At 47.1% G+C, this 21,807-nt stretch overlaps 1 protein-coding gene across 1 annotated transcript in view; it reads right to left on the reverse strand.

Annotated features, from left to right (window-relative positions):
- Positions 1–21,807, reverse strand: part of LOC144697718 (uncharacterized) — a 112,420-nt gene that overhangs the window by 22,220 nt on the left and 68,393 nt on the right. Inside the window, exons 7-8 of the mRNA XM_078569727.1 lie at positions 3,824–3,949; positions 846–896 (exon numbers count right to left, since the gene is read on the reverse strand). Of these exons, the coding sequence (XP_078425853.1) occupies positions 846–896; positions 3,824–3,949 (177 nt within the window). The remainder of the gene's footprint in view (positions 1–845; positions 897–3,823; positions 3,950–21,807) is intronic.

The raw sequence follows: 21,807 nt of genomic DNA on the forward strand, positions 1-21,807 counted from the left end.
GGAATGTGATGCTTGAGTGTGCTCGAGAATCCAGGGGAAAGGAATCTCAGAAGGAGAGATTAAAACCCTGTGAGGTGGGCCATTGTTGAAACTGCCCGAGTCGGAATACTTTTGGAAAGAATTCCAAGGCAAGGTCTTCAGATGTGGAGATCAGAAACCCTCATGAGAAAGACAAAGTTTCTGTGGGATTGATTGTCTCACAATGTGACAAACGTCTGGGTGGGGTGTTGAGAAATCCATGGAATCTGCTTTGGTCGCATCTGTCATTGAGTGTTCAGAGTGTGTCAGAGAGAGAGGACAGGAATTTTAAGCTCTCTGATAAGAAAAATTCTGAGGCTCTTGGGGACAGTAGTTAACTGAATAATCAGCTAATAGAACTCAGTAAATTGATCAGTTTAGCAGAGATGCTACTGGAAGATAGAGTTTAGGGAACTCATTTGTTCACTTTGCAGTTGAAGAAGCAAAGAGTTCAGAATGTGTTTTTTGGGTGTTTCAGGGAGAGATACAAGTTGGGTGATAAGCATCGAGTGAATGCTCAGGATTTCACCGGAAGAAAATTGTTTGCAACTGTGGCAGTCCGAAGCGAGAAGCTTTTGTGTCAATCTCGTGGTAACTCTTCCCTGTAAAGATATTGTTGGGGTAAAGGAATAGTGTGTGTCTGAAGTGTCTTCTTGTGTTGGTATTGAGATCTTTCCCATTATTTATCTGGCATAATATAGTTCATTTTTTCTTGTTTAATAAATAGTTTATTCCTTGCGTTAGAAATTCGTCAACAGACTCCTGTTGATGACTTTTCCTCCACGGTTTCTTCAAAGAAAATTAGGAACTGTCAAACCAGGATTCACTCTGGGATCTTATTGTCCAGTATGAACGTCAGCTGGGATCGTAACAGTAATCTGAAGAGAGAACAAAAGAGCTGTGAGAAATACCAAAAGAATTGGAGAAACAAAAATCATGTTTGGCTCATCTTTGATCTGAAAAGAAAAGTTATGTAAAGTTGATACAATTGTGCACATTTGAGAATGTTTGCTCCAACCTTTCCGCAAACAAGCAGAATAGTTAACCCTTTCCACTGTGACAATTTGAACTAAAGACTTTGCCTTTTAATGGTTTGGCTTTATCCCATTTGTTACCTTTTAAGACAAAGTACTTGAGAACGGGAGATATGGGAGAATTGTAAGTATTTCTATCTCTGATGTAAAAACACCATATTACGTGAATATTGAGTTGGACAGTTAAGTTCCTCCAGGGCTCATAAATGAGATAGAATGATAATTAATGGGATGGCCCACTTTGAGTAAAAGATAGAGAAAATCATATGAACAAATGGAAATTGGAAGAACTCATCCTGGGTATAGGTCAATAAAATAGCTCAATTTTGTATCCATGTACATTTAAGTGGAAGAAAGGAAAGTGTAAATGAGACTAATAAGTTGAAAGCCTTTTCTTGGAGATTTTAGTTTTCTTGCCTCTGAACTTTTCAAGGTAAATGCATTTAATTATCTGGTCAGTACCTGAGGCATTGCACCCTGCAATGGGGAGATAAGTCAAGATCGTCAGACACCCTCCTGATCTTTTGGTAAGATTACCTGAAAGTCAAGAATGGCTTGTATCAGACGGCATGTGTAGCATGATATTGGGATACTGGTGTGAGTGTGTAGATGTGATTGGTTACATGTGAAGTAACTAACATGTTGAAATGCATGGTGAACCTGCTCTGAGGAATGAATCCCAGACATGCTCAGGAACTCAACAACACAACAGCATAAAGTGATTAATGTGGTTAGTAGGATGAGACATTTTATATTATCAATGCATTACACATACTCCATGGAGAAACAGACTTTAAAACAATCAGGATAGAAATAAACACATTAAATTCCACCTCTTACTGTTAATATTGTATGGTCCATTGTTACACTGGGTGATCAGCCCCCGTAGCAAATAGTGTGAAATACAGAACAACATACTTGGATAATAACTGCCTCTAATTTCCTCTTGGTATTACCGATGATGCTAAGTCCCCTAACGTTCATGGTCTGGTTGATGAAGAGAATTCAAAGACAGGTAACAAGGAGAAAGGATATAATGGAAATGTTTGCACTGACCAAGAGAAAAGCTTTGAAGCTACAAAAGGAAGAACATTCTTGAGCCTCAAGGTGGGGAATGTAGACAGAGGGAAGCCAGGTGAGGAAGATCTGAATAATTTTAATAACTCTATTAAACATTTCTCAATAGCAAAGGCACTTACACAAATTAAAACTAAGAATCTGCAATCAGAGCAGGTTCTAGGAGGTCCTGTTGAAGATAAGATTGGACATGAATAGACCAATGATCTGAAAGGACAGATAATGCATGTTCTTGACACTGAGCCAGGGTCAGGAGATGAACTCAATACAAAGACATTATTAGGTCTCTCATATGAGATTTTCAGGCAAACATTGTGTGAAGAGGAATAACATTATCTCACTGCCTATTCCAATGTGGAATTCACTCAGGGCAGGTACAACATGTATTAGAAACAGAGTAAAGGTCCCGCTACACTTTCCCATCAAATATTCCCAAGGTAGGTACAACACGTGTGAGAATTAGAGGCCGAACAAAGCTTCTTCCAAATCGTCTCGTTAAACATGTCCAGGGCGAGTACAGCCCAGCTTAGATACAGAGAACTCCCACAACATGCCACATCAAACAGTGCCACAGAGCAGGTACAGCACGGTTTCGATAGAGAGTTAAACGCCCTCGACACTGTCCCATCAAACTCTCCCAGCCTAAGTAAAAACATTACTCTCCTGCAATCTCACAACTACGAATTGGCTGGGATGTTGCAATATGAAGAAGCCCCACATATTTGTAAGGTGGGAGAGGCTGTGTCCAGCAGATCCCTTCCTTCCGGGAGAGGTGGGGCCTTCCCCCACCTGTACGTTACGGCCCTTCTGATGAAGATTGGCCATATTCACCCACATGGAACATTCTGGGTAGAATGCTTCACCATTTATATGTTACAGAATGGAGGGGAAGGTCATGCATCATAATCATAGAAAAATAGAATAGTATAAAAGAGTGAACATTTCCCACGAGTGCTGGGCAAAATGAATATGTTAATTGGAAACAATTATTGTTAGTTGAATTTCAATACTTTAGTTTATAAATTGAATCCTGTTTCTTTAACTGTACTTCCCAAATTAGATTCACAGCAGCAATTTTTTTTCCCTCTGAGCCCCTGAACTCTGACAGTGTTGGTGAGTGGTGATTGATTCACAAGTGGACTGGATCTCTGAAGGTCAATCATTTCCCTCTTTCCATGTCAATATCTGTTAAAGATATGGAGTTTGATTTCCCCCTCATTTTTAACCTATTTCCAATATTTAGATGGACAATGTTTCACTTTTTCTCTCTTTCAGTAGTTAAGGTAACATTCTTGGTCTTCAGAATGGAGTAAAAATTTCGATGCCTTCAACCTTTAAAATTACCATTGTTTTGTGTAAATCCCTCCACAGCTCAGGATCCACGCAATCACCTTGTACACAAACTAGTTCTAGCTGGATTCCCTGACCCTGGAGCATTAAAAGACCCGTGGATGGAAAAACTGCTGGCTTATGCACATAAGATGGAAGGAGAGTTTTACTCGGGTTTCTGTATAACTTGGATCCGATTTTCATTGATTTCCACACCACCGCGCTCAAAAATCCACGTCATATCAAAATAAATCTCTATACACTGGTTAGGACTTTCCGTGGCGGGGACATTACCCAGCATCCCTCGCAATGGTGAATGCCTCCTATCCCCACTACAGGAGAGCAGTGCGCACGCGCATTTCTACCCATCGTTTGGAGCATGCGCAATGATGGCTCTGGAGAGCCGCTTGTCTGTCGTATCACCAAAATGGATGCGGAATCGAAGCCCCGAAAACAAACCTGCAGCTTCGGGTCTCTTCCCACGAAACGGCCTGTTGGTTCAGCAGGGAGCAGAATGCTCGCGTCTTGGTGACGTAACCGAATGGGCGGACTTTCACGGCCTCTGTTCCCATCCGGGTCCTAGTGTCCGTTGCATTCATGAGTGCCCAGGTGATGTTTGCAACCTCGAGGAGTCCATGGGCCATGCATACATTCGTTGTGAGAGTTTGCAGCCCCTGTATCGTTACCTGAAGGGGCTGCTCCTCAGTGTTTGATTACAATCTTTGCCTGTCCAATGTGGAGGGGCTAGGTAAGTTAGAGGATCTTCTCCTGAACCTGGTCTTGGTTAAAACAACAATTTGTAGATTGAAGATGGACGGGGGATATGGTGGGCGTGGGGGGGGTGGGGGGGGGGGGGGTGCGGGGTGGCGACAGTGGCATGGCTTCACACCAGCTGCCAGCCTCTTTCGCAGTCTCGCCTGTGCCCCAGTAACTCTGGAGAGGGAGCATGTGGTGTCCACCTTCATCAGCTGGTGGGGACATCAGGGTACAGAGTGATAGACAGGGTATAGACACGGTGAACAAGATTCTGGTTTAGATAGAAATGTTCTCTGAATTCTTGTTAGGGGTTTGTTGCTGATTGTCACTTCTTTTACCTTGATTGAACCCATCTTTGTAGAAACAAGAGAAGAAAGAGTTTTCTGTAGGAACTAGAATTGCCTATTCTGAATTTCAATCCTGGGCTGATAGTGATACTGACACTGTCAACTTCTTTTCCAGGGATTAGAAGGAGGTAATTTGCAAAAAATTCTGCAGATCTGACAAAGTCACTCGATTCATCAGGACCTGAATATCATTGGCAGTTGAACGTGGAAGGAGAATTTTTTGTATGTTCTGCCTGTGGCTGGAAAAACACCAGCACATACATACCGGAGTGAGGGTGTTCCCGTGCCCTGACTGTCGAAAGAGCTTTAACCAGTTACACAGCCTGAAAATACATTGCACCATTCACAGTGCGGAGAAACCATACACGTGTTCTGTGTGAACGAGACTTCAACTAATCATCCAACCTGGAGAGACACAAGGACATTGACACCACGGAGAAACCATGGAAATGTGGAGACTGTGGGAAGGGATTCACATCACCAACTGCGTTGGAAATTCACTGACACAATCACACTGGGTAAAGGCCGTTCATCTGTTCAGATTGTGGGAAGGGATTCACTCGACTAACCCACCTCACTGCACACCAACTCGTTCACTCTGACACGAGACCTTTTAAATGTTCTGACTGTGAGAAGAGCTTTAAAAGAAAACAAAACCTGCTGACTAACCAGCGAGTTCACGGAGAGGCCGTATACTTGTGCTATGTGTGGGAAGGGATTCACTCAGTTATCCAGCCTTCAGTTACACCAGCGAGTTCACACTGGGGAGAAACCATTCACATGCCCTAAGTGTGGGATGGCATTCACTCAGTTATGCAAACTGTTGGATCATCAGAGAGTTAACAGTGGGGAGAGGCTGTTCACTTGCTCTGTGTGTGGGAAGGGGTTCACTCAGTTACCCACCTTGTTGAGACACCAGCACATTCACACTGGGGTGAGACCGTTCACCTGCACTGATTGTGGAAAGGAATTCATCTCACTTCACACCAACGTGTTCACTCTGACATGAGACCTTTTAAATGTTCCGACTGTGATAAGAGCTTTAAAGGCAAAATGGACCTGCTGACTCACCAGCGCAGTCACATTGGAGAGAGGCCGTTCACCTGCTCTGTGTGTGGGAAGGGATTCATTCAGCATTCCCTCTGACTGAAACACCAGCGCATTCACACCAGGGAGAGATCATTCACCTGCCCCATCTGTGGGAAGGGATTCTCTCGTTCATCCACCCTGCAGACACACCAGCGAGTTCACAAGTTGCAGGGCTTGGATTCTGCTGTTATTGTTGCTGTTAATCACATCCAGGACTGAACCGTTTCATTTTGAAAGTTAGAGTTTGTTTTTGTTGGTGTTAGTAATCCTTGTAACTGGGCTGGAGTTTAATATTCTGGGTATAGGTTAAATAAATCAGCTTTGTGTCAAACACAGTGTCCCAGTCCTTCATTTCTCTAAGATAAGAGGAGACTGATTGGTGTCCTGTTACCAACTGTTGTATTTTTGGGCATTTTCTCCTTTGTTAATGGAGACTTGTATTTATATAGCACCTTTCACAACTTCAGGACGTCCATAAGTGCTTTACAACCAATTAAGTTTTTTGAAGTGTAGTCACTGTTGTAATGTATGAAATGTTGTCACCAAATTGTGCACAGCAAGATCTCACTAATAGAAATGTGATTGTGATCAGATAACCTGTTCAGTGATGTTTGTTGAGGATAAAAATGAAGCAGTACAGCAGGGAGAACTCCCTTGCTCTTTGGAAGAACATCCTGGGAACTTTTACACCCAAATGAGAGGACAGATGGGGCCATAGACTGACAGTGCTCCCTCAGTACTGCATCAAAATATCAACCTGGATTTTAAACTCATGTTTCTAGATGTGGATTTCAACCCACAGCCTCCTGACTGAGAGATACGAATGCAAACACTGAACCACAAATAACACCTCATCATTACTCCAGATTATTTCAGTTCTCGTACCTTCAGTTACTCTCATGGTCAAGTGTAAGATTTTAGTCCAGGAGTTACAGATTACCCAAAAAGGGGTTTGAAGTCGTAGGTGTTTTGAAGCATTTTATTAAGAAGCAACAGTTTAGATATGATACATCAGTTAAAAAGGCAGAAAGGACATACAACCCATCACAGGTGAGAACGGTTTACTGGTCCCTGATTGGACAAATGGATAGGGAGAAGCAAGAGTATGTTAATCTCTGTGGCTGGAGGTGACAGTCTCCTCGGAATGGTTTACTGGTCCTGGATCAGGGGGATGCTGATCTCCTTGGCTGGAGTTGGCAGTCCCCTCGGAATGATTTACTGGTTCTGGATCAGGGGGAGGCTGATCTCCATGGCTGGAGGTGACAGTCTCTCCCTTTCTCGGTTTCTTTAAGCCAAAGTGTTCAGCTGAAGCCAGCATAGATCACTGAGAAGTTCTTTCTTCTCTAAACTGATTTTCCTCTTGAAAGGCTGTTTGTATACATTATTTCTGGGGGTCTTTTGTCAATCGCTTATTCAATTATCAAGGGATAGATTTTCAGGTTAATCCCTCCTATTTCCATTGGAAATCCTTGAAGTCATTTAGTGGCTCATCACTTTCTAGGGCATCCTGTTAACCTTTACTTAGACAGTTGGTTTACATTTGGGTCATGAGATTCCTCCCCCATCACCCTCCACTGACCCGATCAAGTGTGTCTTGTTTCAGGGTGTGTGCTGGAGACATGTCCTTGGCAGAGATAACAGGCTTACACTGTCCTGTGTTTGTCAACCCAGGAAGCTTTCTTCATAAGTGAGAGAGAGAGAGAGAGATTCCTACAATCAGTAAATTTCTTTAAAAATTACATGGTTATTGGACAATTATTTCTTCCAGATCTCCCCACCTTGAGAAGGAAATATCCTTACTGACTTTTCACAAACCAATTTCTGGCTAACCCAGTTATTTCTAAGCTAAGAGCTTGTTTTCATAATTTCATGATTACATACCATCAATAACATACTCAAGCTACTAGAATTATCAGAATCAGCAACACAAACCCTTGAGCTGCCAAGAATAAATGTAAAAACTATATCCAGTAAACGTGATAGCTATCAATTTCGATTCATCCTCCCCACCTGCAGAAAATCTCACACAATTCTAAATTATTGGCATGTCGTAAATACATATGGTTCAAACAGAAGTTCCGGCGCAGAATTTAAAGATTTTCCAGCTCATTCTTCACCTGCATTCACCTTGTGGATATTTTCCAACTGATTCTGGACTTTCTTCAATTTAATTTGGCCTTTCTGAAACTCTTTAGAAAGTCTATAGAGATATATTCGTAATTCTCATCATACCCTTCTACAATCACCAGGATATCTCTCACCCCTGGCGTGTCCATGTTCTCTGTCAGCCTATCTGTCCATCGTTCCCTGTAATATGTTAATGTCATTATATACTCCTGGCTTCACTTAGGAATTTCCCCATTCACATTTAACTAAGACTGTTACTTCTCAAGCCTATGACCTCGACCACTGTGATCCTGCTCCTAACACTCCTTGTAAGATTTAGGTCTGGGAGTCACAGATTACCTGAAAAAGGGGGCCGAGCTCAGAAGTGATTTGAAAGTAGTTTATTGAGAAGCAACAGTTTAGATATGATCAAAGAGCTAAATAGACAGGAAAACAGATGACCGGTGACAGGTCAGAATGGTCGACCAGTCCCGGAGGACAAACGGACGCATGATGTCTCAGAGTGAGTGCTGGTCTCTGTAGCTGGTGGCTGCAATCTCCTCTGAACGGTTTACTGGTGTGAGCCAGAGTGTGGGTGCTGGGCTGAAGCCAGTACGAGTCACTTTGAAATCGTTTTGCTCTCATGAGCCTGTTTTAACCTTCAGACAGACAGTTGGTTTAAATATGGGTCATGAGATTCAATCACATCAGGGTTAGAAATGTCTTGTTTCAGGAAATGTGCTTGAGACGTCCTTGGCAGAGATAACAGGCCTGTCCTGTGTTTGTCATCCAGTAAGCTGCTATGGAAGCTTCCTTCATAAGAGTGAGCAATTTCTATAATATTCCATAAATTTCTGAAGATTTCATAAGTTTATTAGACGGCGATTTCTTAGTCCATCACTTGGATTGGACTTGTCTCCATTCCTGTGCCAAGGGGATTTCTGTACTAGACAGGAGGGGTAACATTTGGGGACTCTCGATTCTCCAAACCCCATTCCCCTTCTTTCTGGTGGATAATGGATGTGTCACTGTGCTTAATGTGCAAATCAGTAAGAATTGTCAGCAGGGATTAATCAGCACTTTCTAACTGGAGATGTTAATCAGTGGAACCTTTCAGACACTGAATTGTAGAGTTCGTACCAAAGATCAATTTAGGATTGAAGAAAAGTTCATAATCTTGATGTAAACTAATTTCTGATGAATGTCACAGAGTTGTGGGGAAAGATCAGACAGCGGTTCTTAAAGGGACACTGCCGTCCCAAGAACACAATCAGCTATAGATTCAGCATATTAAACTTCAACCCAGTTACAGGGATTATTAACAGCAGCAGAGACAAACCCCAGCTGTCAGAATGAACATGGTTCAATCCTGGATATGGTTAACAGCAGCAATAACATTAGAATCCAGTCCGTGCTGTCACTTGTGAAGTCGCTGATGCCTCACCAGGTGAGAGGAACAAGTGAATCCCTTCCCACAATGGGAGCAGGTGAATGGCCTCTCTCCTGTGTGAACTTGCAGGTGCAGACTGAGATTACTTGAATGCCTGAAACTCTTTCCACAGGAAGTGCAGCTGAATGGTTTCTCCTCAGTGTGAATTCGCTAGTGTGACACCAGGTTGGATGAATTAATAAATCCCTTCCCACACACAGAGCAGATGAATGGCCTCTCCCCAGTGTGAACTCGCTGGTATAATGCTAGGTTGGCTGACTCAGTGAATCCCTTCCCACACACGGAGCAGATGAATGGCCTCTCCCCAGTGTGAACTCGCTGGTGTGAGATGAGGATGGTTGAAAGACTGAAAGTCTTTCCACAATAAGAGCAAATGAATGGCTTTTCCTCACTGTGAACATGCTAGTGCCTCAGAAGGTTGGAAGAATTAATAAATTTCGACCCACACACGGAGCAGGTGAAAGGCCTCTCCCCGGTATGAACTCACTGGTGTAATGCTAGGCTGTATGACTGAGTGAATCCCTTCCCACACTCAGAGCAGGTGAATGGTCTCTCCCCAGTGTGAGTGCGTCGATGAGTTTCCAGCTTGAAGGGGGTAGTGAATGCCTGCCCACAGTCCCCACATTTCCATGGTTTCTCCGTGGTATTCGATGATCAGATGAAGCCTTTTTCACAGACAGAACAGTTCCTCCCCACTGTAAATGATGCAATTTTTTTTTCGGCTGTGTAACCGGTTAAAGCTCTTTCCACAGTCAGTGCGCTGGAACACTCTCACTAGTGTGTGCGTGTCTCGGTGTTTTTCCAGTCACACTGATGTTTGAAACCTTTTCCCACGGACAAACATTTCTCCTTACAGATTCAAGGGCTGATGATATTCAGGTCCTGATGAATCAAGTGACTGTCAGATCTTGATGTGATGTTCGATTCAAGTTACGTGTCTACAAATTCTCCCCATGTAATATCATGTAAAAGGGGTTTACACAAGTCATCTCTGTCAGTACAGGATAGAAATTCAGAACAGACAATTCTAGTTTCAATAGAACATTTTTTCCCTCTCTTATTCCTCAAAGCTGCAGATCCCCATCCCACACATTCTCCCTGGGCTGAAATCCAGACAAAGTGTTGGATAATTCTTTCTGTATCCTTTTAACAAGTTTGTACAACTAGAGAGAACAATATGTTTGATAATTCACTTTATTCATTACTCGTGTTAAAATATTAATCTGAAACAGCCTGACCAACCATACAGAGTAAAACATGAGCCTTGTGTCCAGAACTTACTGTGTCGAGATTTAATGAGCAATCGTGAAGGTGGTTTCTCCACCCCTTGTGGCTGCATCTTCAGTTCCCTCAGCCCCAAGCTCTGCAATTCCCTCCCTACATCTCTCCGTCTCGACCTCACTTTCCTCCTTTAAGGCACTTTTTAAAACTGCCCTCTTTGACCAAGCTTTTGGTCACCTGCCCTCATATCTCCTCATGTGTCTCGGTGTCACACTTTGTTTTATAATTTTCCTGTGAAATGCACTGGGATGGTTTCTGATGCTAAAGGCTCTATATAAATAGAAGTTGTTGTTGTTGACTGTAACCCTGACCTCCTGATTTACAACAACCCATTGACTTCACAACAAACTCTCTCTCTGATTTTTTGCCTCCTGCTGGTTTGCGGCCTCTATAAAGATGCCGGCCGTAAACTCAGGCCTGTCGCCGGGAGAAGCCGCAGCTGTTTCCCCCGCTCGATACAAACGCGGGACCAGAAGCTTCTTATTCAGATTTGGGGCCGACAGGCCTCACTCCAGCTACAGCATCAGCACTGCGCATGCTTCAACTCACAAAGCCCGGTGATTGATGGCAGGTCCGGACCAATAGGAAGAGGGGGCGGTCTGGAGGACCGAGCAGCAGCGACAGGTCCCCCAACCAATCGGAGTGAATGAGGGGCGGGGCTGAGCCCGGATCTCCCTCATTGGCTGAAACTCTGCATCATTTTGAAAGCTGATTTGTCACAAATTCCAGCGGGAAACTGGACTTTTTCTTCGCGGTGACAGGCCCGGGGGCAGCGGGCTCACTGGCCGCCATCATGCGAGTGGGAGTCAGGGAGGCGGGGCTTCCTCCCCGGTGACAGGTCCGGGTTACCCGGGCAACCGGCCGCCGCCATCTTGAGCTGAGGGTTTTCCATCCGGGTCTTGAGTGAAGGAATGGACAATGAGCTGGAGTCAGTTTGAAAACTGTTCAGAGGAAGGTCTGAAATCACTCAGAGCAGGTGAACGGCCTCCCCCCAGTGTGAACTCGCTGGTGTCCCAAAAGCGTGCATATCTGATTGAATCTCTTCCCACAGTCAGAGCAGGTGAACAGCCTCTCCCCAGTGTGAATTCTTTGATGCGTCAGCACGTAGGATGACCGAGTGAATCTCTTCCCACACTTGGAGCAGGTGAATGGCCTCTCCCCAGTGTGAACCCGATCGCTTCTCGGCCTTTTGGCTAAGATCAAGTGTTGCAGGGGCGACACCATGGTCCTGCCATGGCAAGGTCGGGATGGAAGGGCGATAACCAATCGCAATCCAAATCTATACCGTGGGTTACCTATCACCGTCCGAGTCACGGTGAACCACAGCGAAGGAGGATCACCTATGGATCGGGGCTTCTTCACCAGGAGGATCCTGTTGAAGGCGTGCGGCTTCCAAGCTACGGAGATCTTCACCCTGCACGACTCCCGCAAAGGCGGTTATTTTGACGTCACGTTCAAGCGGGTGGCAGACTGCGTCCGGCTCCTGAGGGTGTTCGAGGAGAAGAGAGACCTGCCGGAGATGAAGATCCTGACGGCGGAGCCGCACTTCTCTCTGCCGTTGCAACGGGAACGTGAGGTGATGGTGCATGTGTACAACCTCTTCGTCCCTGTCGCCGACGTGGTCACCTTCCTCACCAGGTACTTCGATAAGGTGGGGAGCGGCACCGAGATTCGAGACGACTTGGGGATCTGGACAGGCAAACGCCTGTTTAAGGTCACGCTAAAGACCGATGGTAAGGGAGCCATTTTCCACCCTCCCTCCAGTTTCGCTATCGGGGGAAACCGTGGCTACCTGGTCTACGCTGGGCAACCCAAGCATTGTCGCTCATGCGGCAAGGCTGGTCATGTGGCGGCCAACTGCAGCGCCTCCCTCTGCAAGATCTGCAAACAGGAAGGGCACCAGACAAAAGACTGCAAACAGGCCAAGTGCTGCAACCTGTGTGGCGAGGCAAGTCACCTCTACAGGACCTGCCCCAAACGCTGCCGTACTTACGCACAGGCAGCCAAAGCCGACCAGGGGGAAGCAGAAGAAAGGTTCCGTGTCACTCCAACCACCAAGGCCCCCAGGGAGCTCAACGGGACAAAGGAGGACACAGAGAGAGACAAGGTGGAGAAAGAGATTGAGGCAACAGAGAGCCAATCAACAGCACTACCCCCTGAACCTCCCAGTCCTCAGGACAGCGAATCAATGGAGGAGGAGGCAGCAGTGGAAAAGCAGCAGGGGGAGTGGCGGACGGTGAAGAAGAAGAAAAGTAAGAGGGAGCGAAGAAGAAGCAAAGGCGTTTCCCAGAGAAGCGGCAAGAGGCGTCTCCCATCCGACACGGATGACAAGGGCAGCAGCTCTTCGGATGATGAAGTGCCAGAGCGGCACCGACAGAAGAGGCGGCAAAGCTCCAGGGCGTTGGAGGACGAGACACCCGAGCTCCAGAAAATTGGAGACAACAAAGAGACCAGCGCACCCCAACTTTGCCTGCAACCTGAGGAGGCCAGTGCACCACAGCCCCTGGAATCTGGGAGCAGTGAGGCAATCATCGCACCCCAGCTCCAGGAAGCCGGGAACAGCAACACCCCAGAGGGGGTGAGTTTTGGAGAAGCTTCTCCAGCAAAGGTCATCTCAAAACCCGCTCTCTACGTGAACCTCCAGATGCCACTGGAGCAGAACACGGCCAAGGAGATCTACCTCAGCCCATCCAAAGTGAAGGAATTTGAGCTCACTACGGGTATGAAGGAGCAGACTAAAGGTCTGGGACTCTCAGAGACAGTGGGTTTGGTAGGAGAATAAATGCTTTAAAATGGGTTTAAAGATTGTATCCATAAATGTGCGTAGCATTAAATCTACTACGCGATGTGTTGCGACCTTGGACTACCTAGCCAAGGTCAAAGCTGACCTGTTGTTTCTGCAGGAGTGTGCGATACCGCACCTCAGCTCCTACAGGCAATGGTCACGATGGTGGTCCCACGGGCCATCGATCTGGTCGGGCGGAAACGACTCTCGTTCCTCCGGCCTGGGTATTCTGCTGCGGGGAGGCAACTTCACCGTCTCCGAGGTCAAGGAGGTGGTGGGCGGGCGACTCCTCGTAGCAGACGTAATGTACAAGAACGCTCCACTCCGGTTAATTAACGTGTATGGCCCGGCACAAGGGGCTGAGCGGCTGGAGGTTTTTCAGCAGCTCCCACTGCTGCTGGCGACCTCCAGGCCGGTCATTCTGGGCGGGGACTTCAACTGCATCATCGATGCGGCTGGACGATCCGGCAGGGCCAGAAGCAGATTGGACGCTACGTCCAGATCCCTGATGGAAACAGTTAAGGATGCCAAGCTGCACGACGTCTTCAGCAACCCTGCAGACGGAGCGCAGCGTAGATACACCTGGTCGCGGCCAGACGGGTCCATTCGTTCCAGGATAGACTTCCTGTTTGTGTCCCGTGCATTCACAGTCAGATCCACCGAGGTCAAGCCGGTGTTCTTCTCTGACCACTGCCTCCTACTGGCGGACTGCCACTTGGAGGAAGACCTGAGGGTGGGCAGGGGGGCATGGAAGCTAAATGTGCAACTGCTGACCCCAGAGAACATTGAGGAGCTCAAGAGGGATTACAAAGGTTGGAGAACCGTGAAACCCCTCTTTGAGTCCCTGACACACTGGTGGGAAGTGATCAAGGGAAGCATCAAGAGGTTTTTCATCCGCAAAGGCACCCAGAAAGCTAGAAAGGAACAGAGGGAAATGTCCCGACTCCAGGAAAAGATGCAGAATCTGCTCCGGCTGCAGTCGATGGGGGTCGATGTCAAGGAGGAGCTCCAAGAGGTGAAGGGCCAGCAAGCCTCGCACTTTGCCTCGGAGGCCTCCAAGATCATCTTCCGTTCCAGAGTCCGCTCCGTGGAGCAGGATGAGACGTGCTCACGTTTCTTCTTCCAAAAGGTACACAGAGAGCGCTCTGTGATCAGCAGCCTGAAGGAAGAAGACGGCTCAGTAAAGTCATCACGGTCCGACATTCTGAGGATCAGCAAATCCTTTTATGCCGGACTGTATGACGTGAAGCCCACGGACAGCACGGCCTCCCAGTCCTTCCTGTCCTCTATCACGGAGGTCTTAGACCACAGTACGCGGGAGAGCCTAGACAAACCGCTAACTCCTGACGAACTGACTAAGGCCCTCGAGTCCTTCGAGAAGAGTAAAACCCCCGGAAGCGACGGCCTGCCGGCGGAGTTGTATTCGGCTCTGTGGGACTTGATCGGCCCAGACCTGCTAGAAGTGTACGAGAGTATGCTCCTGGCCGGCAGCATGTCAGAATCCATGAGGAAAGGCATCATCACCCTCATCTACAAGCACAAGGGGGAAAGGGAGGAAATTAGAAATTGGCGACCCATTTCACTGTTGAATGTGGACTATAAGATTCTGTCCAAGGTCATCGCCAACCGGGTCAAATCCGCTCTGGAATTGGTGATTCACCCTGACCAGACCTGCTCTGTGCCGGGCAGGAAGATCTCTGACAGCCTGGCGCTGCTCAGGGATACGATTGCCTATGTACAGGACAGGGGTGTGGATACCTGCCTCATCAGCTTGGATCAGGAGAAGGCCTTTGACAGAATATCGCACACCTACATGGGGGATGTGCTCTCCAAAATGGGCTTTGGGGAGGGAATTCGAAATTGGATCCAACTGCTCTACACTAACATCAGTAGCGCAGTCTCAATCAATGGGTGGGAAACAGATAGCTTTCCGATTAAATCTGGAGTCAGGCAGGGCTGTCCTCTCTCACCTGTCCTTTTCGTGTGCTGCATAGAACCCTTTGCCGAGTCCATCAGGAAGGATCCGGGCATAAGAGGAGTGACGATCCCAGGCAGTGGAGGCACTCAGGTAAAAGCCTCCCTGTACATGGACGACGTCGCCGTTTTCTGCTCGGATCCGCTGTCGGTGCGCAGACTGATGCACGTCTGCGACCAGTTCGAACTGGCCTCGGGAGCCAAGGTAAATCGTGGGAAGAGCGAGGCCATGTTCTTTGGGAACTGGGCTGACCGATCCTTTGTCCCCTTCACTGTCAGGGCTGACGGCCTGAAGGTGCTGGGGATATGGTTCGGAGGGACCGGGGCATGCGTTAGAAACTGGAAGGAGCGAGTGGCTATGGTGAAAAGGAAACTGGGCATGTGGGAGCGACGCTCCCTCTCCATTGCGGGTAAGAACCTGGTCATCAGGTGTGAGGTACTCTCGCTGTTGCTGTACGTGGCGCAGGTCTGGCCCATTCCACACTCCTGCGCGATGGCGATCACTCGAGCCATCTTCCGCTTTATCTGGAGGTCGAAAATGGATCGTGTCTGCAGGGACGCGATGTACAAGCCTCTAGATAAAGGGGGAAAAAACGTGCCCAACATCGCCCTCATACTGATGGCCACCTTTGTGTGTGGCTGCATCAAGCGGTGCGTAGACCCTCAGTACGCAAACACCAAGTGTCACTACGTGCTGAGGTTCTACCTGTCCCCGGTGTTGCGAAGGATGGGTCTGGCCACGCTGCCGCGGAACGCTCCAAGTAGTTGGACCGTGCCGTACCACCTGTCCCTGGTGGAAAAATTTATGCAGAAAAACACCTTTGACCACAAGTCCATCAGGCAGTGGTCAGCACGTAACGTCCTAGAGGCCCTGAGGGAAAAGGAGAGGGTGGACCCTGTGGGATGGTTCCCCGAGCAGACTGTCAAAGTCATTTGGCAGAATGCCTCATCGCCAGAACTTTCCAACAAGCACCAAGACGTAGCTTGGCTGGTGGTGAGAAAGGCCCTCCCCGTCAGATCCTTCCTACACGCCAGGAGTCTCACCCCCTCTGCACGTTGCCCTCGAGGTGGCTGTGGTGGGGAAGAGACCGTTGTTCACCTCCTTGTGGATTGTGCCTTTGCAAAGAAAGTCTGGAGAGAGATGCAGTGGTTGCTGTCGAGGTTCATCCCGAGCAGTTCTGTGACACAGGACTCTGTGCTCTACGGGCTGTTCCCAGGGACACACACCGAGACAAACATCGACTGCAGCTGGAGGATCATCAACTCGGTGAAAGACGCGCTTTGGTCTGCCCGAAACTTGTTGGTCTTCCAGCACAAAGAGTTGTCCCCGACCGATTGTTGCGGACTGGCACAATCCAAAGTCCAGGACTACGTGCTGAGGGACGCACTAAAGCTTGGGGCAGCTGCCGCAAAGGCGCAATGGGGAAGGGTCGCTGTCTAAGACCTTTCTACCACAGCGCACCGAGAGACTGGGAACTGTTTAGAGCCCCTCGGGCTGTACAGATCAAAATGAAAGGCTGTAAATGATTGTAATATTGTTTGTACTGATGCACCTGGTGATACATTTTGTAAAAGTTTAACCTGGATTGTACCCTTGTAATGTTGTTTTTGAAATGGTTTTGAATGTGATTGAAGATTTTTTATGAATAAAGTATATTTTTACAAAAAAAAAGTGTGAACCCGCTCATGTACAGTGAGGTCAGATGATTGGCTGAATCCAATGCAACAGTGAGAGTATCTGAATGGTCTCTTGCCAGTGTGAACACGTTGATGGGACAACAGTTCCCTGGAACTTATACAGCACTTCCCGCAATCTGGACATTTAAAAGGTCTCTTGCCAGTGTGAACTCGCTGGTGCCTCAGCTGGTTTGATGAGTAAGAAAAGTCCTTCCCACACTTGGAGCAGGTGAACGGCCTCTTCCCAGTGTGAACTCATTGATGTGTCAGCAGGTGGGATGACTGAGTGAATCCCTTCCCACACTCAGAGCAGGTGAATGGCCTCTCCCCAGTGTGAATTCGCTGGTGTGTTAGAAGGTAAGATGAGGTAGTAAATCCCTTCCCACACTCTGAACAGGTGAATGGCCTTTCCCCAGTGTGAATGCGCTGATGTACCCTGAGGTCAGATGATCGTCTGAACCCAATCCCACAGTGAGAGCACTTGAACGGTGTCACATCAGTGTGAACACGTTGGTGAGACATCAGTTCCCCAGAGCTTTTGTAGTGCTTCCTGCAGTCTGGGCATTGAAAAGGTCTCTCATCAGTGTGAACTCGCTAGTGTCTCAGCAGGTTGGATGAATGAGCAAATCCCTTCCCACCCTTGGAGCAGGTGAACGGCTTTTCTCCGGTGTGAATGCGCTGGTGTGTCAGAAGGTGGGATGAGGTAATGAATCTCTTCCCACAGTCAGTGCAGGTGAATGGCCTCTCCCCGTTGTGACGACCCTGATGAATTTCTACCTTGAATGGATAATTGTATCCCTTCCCACAGTCCCCAAATCTGCACGGTTTCTCCCCATTCTGACTGCATTTATGTTCTGACAGGCTGGATGAATGGCTGAAGTCTTGTTCACACACAGAGCACATGCACGGTTTCCCCCCATTGTGAACAGTGCTTTTTCCTTCCATGTTCAAAATCTGATGATATTCAGGTTATGATAAATTTTGTGATTGAGGCAGATCTTGATATGATGTGTTTGTGTTTCTCGACTGCAAATCCTTCGACTTCAAATATCCTGTGAATTTGATTTAAAACAGAAAAAATGGAGTGAGAGAGAATCCCAGAAAAGCAAAGGCAGGTTGTGATACTGAGCTGAATTAACCTGGTAATTTGTGGGGCTGGCACTAGGGAAAAGTGACAACGAAAGTTATCAAATTGTCATAAAAACACAATCGGTTCACTAATGTCCTTCAGGGAAAAGAATCAGTCTGTGTCTACACAAGGCTCCAGCATCTATAGAAGGAAAGGGAGAGGTGGGAGAGGCAGTGGGTGATGGAGAGGAATTTTATATATTTACAACTCGACAAGAACTTTGACAGAATCTCACAAACCCTCAACCTCCAGCACCTCGAAGGACCAGGATAGCAGGATTATGAAAATGCTATCACCTCCAAATTCCTCTGCAAGTCACACACCAATGTCTTAGGCTGAGATGATTGGCCTCCAACAACCACAAGCACCTTCCTTAGTATTGGCCATGATTCCAGCCAGATTCCCCCCTCCCAATTCCCATTGATTTCAATTTTACTCGGGCTCCTTGATGCCACACTGGGCCAAGGTAAGTCACTTTCAAATCATCTCTGGAATTTAGCTCTTTTGTTGAGGTCATTAGCAAGTAAGGGGCCAGAATCAGAGGTATGCAGAGTGCCTAATGTCATGGAATGGCACAGCATGGAAGGAGGCCATTCTGCCCATCATGGCCACACTGGATCTTTGAAAGAGCTGTGCACTTTAACACCACAATCTTGCCCTTTCCCAACAGCCCTGCAATTTTTTTTCCAATTTGAGTATTTATCCCATTTGAAAGGTATTACTGAATTTGCTTCCACCACCCTATTAGGCAGTGCATTCTGGAGCATAACAAATCACTGCATTATCTCCCTCATGTCACCTCTGGTTCTGCTGCCAATTACCTTCAATCTGTGTTATCTGCTCACTGACCCGTCTCACACTGGAAAGTGCTTCTCCTTATTTAGAGGGTATAGGGCTTGAGGAAGTCACAGAGATAGGGAGGGGTGACTCCATGGAGGGAATTGAACAAAAGGATTAGAATTTTAAAGGCTGAAGTCGCCAGACATCTCCCCCAGTACAGAATGTGGATCACTAATTGCATGAAGGATGTTTCTTTAACTCATAAATGTGCAGAAATCTGAATGACTGTCTCTCTAAATATCACAAATGGTTGCATGATCAATGAGGAATTAATCTATATCTTTAACTAACAACAACATGGAACGAGGGAAATGAATGACCTTTAAACACCTGCTCAACTTGGCACAGAAGCATCTGAAACAAAGGCCAGGAACTCCAGGAAGATGGTGGCGTATTGATAATGTCACTGAACTTATAATGCTAAAGCTAATGCTCTGGGGAGATTGGTTCAAATCTCATCAGCACAGCTGGTGCAATTTAACTCCCTTTAATAAAATCTGGAATATAAGGCTGATGTCAGTAACAGTGACCAGATCATTGCAAAATCAATCTGGTTCACTAATGTCCTTTAGAGAAGGAAACCTGTCATCCTTACCTGTTGTGGCCCACATGTGACCCTAAGTTCACAGAAACGTGGTTGACTCCTAACTGCTGCTGCAATGGCCGAGCAAGTCACTCAATTCAAGGCAATTAAGATGGGCAACAAACGCTGGCCTTGCCAGTGATGCCCACACCCCATGAAATAAATAAAAATACTGATAAATGTTAAATAATGTTGTTGATAAAAGAGATACTCCTTTAATTTTTCAGAGATGAATGATTCCCCAGGGGTTCACTCTGACTCTTCTGACTGACTGACTCAGGGTCCAGTCCTCAATCCCCCCGATTGATGACTGAACTCGCTGCTCCCTTTGCTCCTCCGGCCTCTGAGCTCCTCTTGCTGTTGTTTCCCAGGACAGTCAATGCCCGCTCTCCAACATGACCCTGTCAGATGGAGTTCAGGGGCTCAGAGGAAGAAAAGAAAATGAGGCGGTGAATCTGAGTTGGGAGAAACAAGGAGAGAAACAGGATTCAATGGAGAAACTGAGCGGGGGGCGAGCGCAGCCTCAGGAGCAGCGAGTGCGGCTCTCAGAGGCCGAATGAGAGCGGCCGGGCCCGGCGGCCGTGCGGTGATCTCCCCGGGCTGGGGGTCAGGGCTGCCCATTAAAGCGATGCTGCAGCGCCTCCCCCATCCTCGCCGCCGCTTCCCGGTTTCTTCTCCCGTTTCCACCGAGTCCGACTCACAACAAAGGAGCCGCCCAGAATGCCCCGCGGCTGACCCGGGGGAGCACGCGCACTCTCAGCGCCTGGGGAAAGGCGTGAGTTGGATAGAGCGTTTTCTGGGGCGCGGGGGATTATGGGAGCTGTGGCTGCCATTAGGAACTTGGTCCAGTGCAGTAACCAGTAGACCGGGTATAGTGTCTTATAAAAAAGGACACGATCTAGTGTATTATAATCAAGAAGAAGGTCTAGGGCAGTAAGCAGTAGACTGGGTCTCGTGTATTATAAACAGGGTCATGGTTTAATGTAGTATAAGCAGGGATAGGGTCTAGCGCAGTAATCAGTAAACCAGGTCTAATGTATTATAAACAGGGACAGGGTCCAGTGCCGTAATCAGTAAACTGGGTCTAATGTGTTATGAACAGGGGTAAGGTCCCGTGCAATAATCAGTAGACCGAGTATCATGTATTATAAATGTACTTACAAGGCCAGTATTTGATGCCGATCTAGAACAGGGCCTAGTGTGATATAGGTAGATATCATTAGAAACATGATCTATTACAGTAATAATTGAGACACTGTCTAATGAAATATAAACCGAAACAAGATCTATTACAGTAATAACTGAGACAGGGCCTAGTACCCTAGTAACTGTATGACTCTCAATGAATTTTTATTTTGAAACCTGCAATGTGAAGATCCAGACTGGGACAAGGACTCTTCCTCTTCAGGACCTTCCTCCAGAGGGGACAGACTGAGACCTTCTCCAAGGCCGCGCCCCATGAGCCCACGTGAGTTTGTGTCTGTTTCTTACCCTGAGATTTAATTGCCTGGTTTTCGGTGGCTCCGGTTAACCAGTTCCTGTTAGGCTGTGGGCCTGGAGTTTCAAAAAGATAGCCCTGGGGTTAAAGTAGCCCGGCCTTGCAATCTAAAACATACATGTTAGCCTCCGGTGTGTGAGGAACTGGAGCCCCACAAGAGAAAGTGAGAAGTCCTAATGTGAAGCTGTCTAAAGTCTTGTTATAATTCAGGGATAATGCATGTGTTTTAGGCTGTGTGATCATCCTGTTGGTCATTTTCTATTCATTTTACGGAGGTTTTGGGTTTAGATTTCTTTCTGTCTCTCTCCAGCTTTCTTTCTCCGTTTATTTCTTCGCTTTGCGCTATTGAAGTCTTGAAGAAATAATGGCAAGTGAATGGAAAGCCTGTTTATGAGATAAACCCACAGCAGGGGAAGTGAGCTGCAGAAGGGGCAGGGAAAGACTTTACACATGGGGAGAAGGGGGCAGGAGTTTGAGAAGGTAGAAATCACAGAGGGAACTGTTGAAGGGGGAGATTATACAGAGGGGGTGGGAGGCTGCTGTTGATTTCGGAGGGGGGTAATTAGAATGTACATGGGGACAGGGTACTTGCACATGTTTGAAATAGTGAGGGTTCGCAGTTGCATGTTTTAAATGGTGAATGTATATGAATGATGATATTATAACGAAGTCCAGAGAGATACGGGGTGGGTTGGGAGGTGGAGGGTGGTGCTGGAAGGAGTGCAGGGACTGTTTTGATGGTGGGTTGGGTATTATATGGGGGTTTGAGAGAGAATATTGGAGTGGGCAAATACGGGGTTAAAAATGGCGCGTGGAATTTGGCGGCCGCAAAAG

Source organism: Cetorhinus maximus, chromosome 23, assembly GCF_964194155.1.
Source record: "Cetorhinus maximus chromosome 23, sCetMax3.hap1.1, whole genome shotgun sequence".
NCBI lineage: Eukaryota > Metazoa > Chordata > Chondrichthyes > Lamniformes > Cetorhinidae > Cetorhinus > Cetorhinus maximus.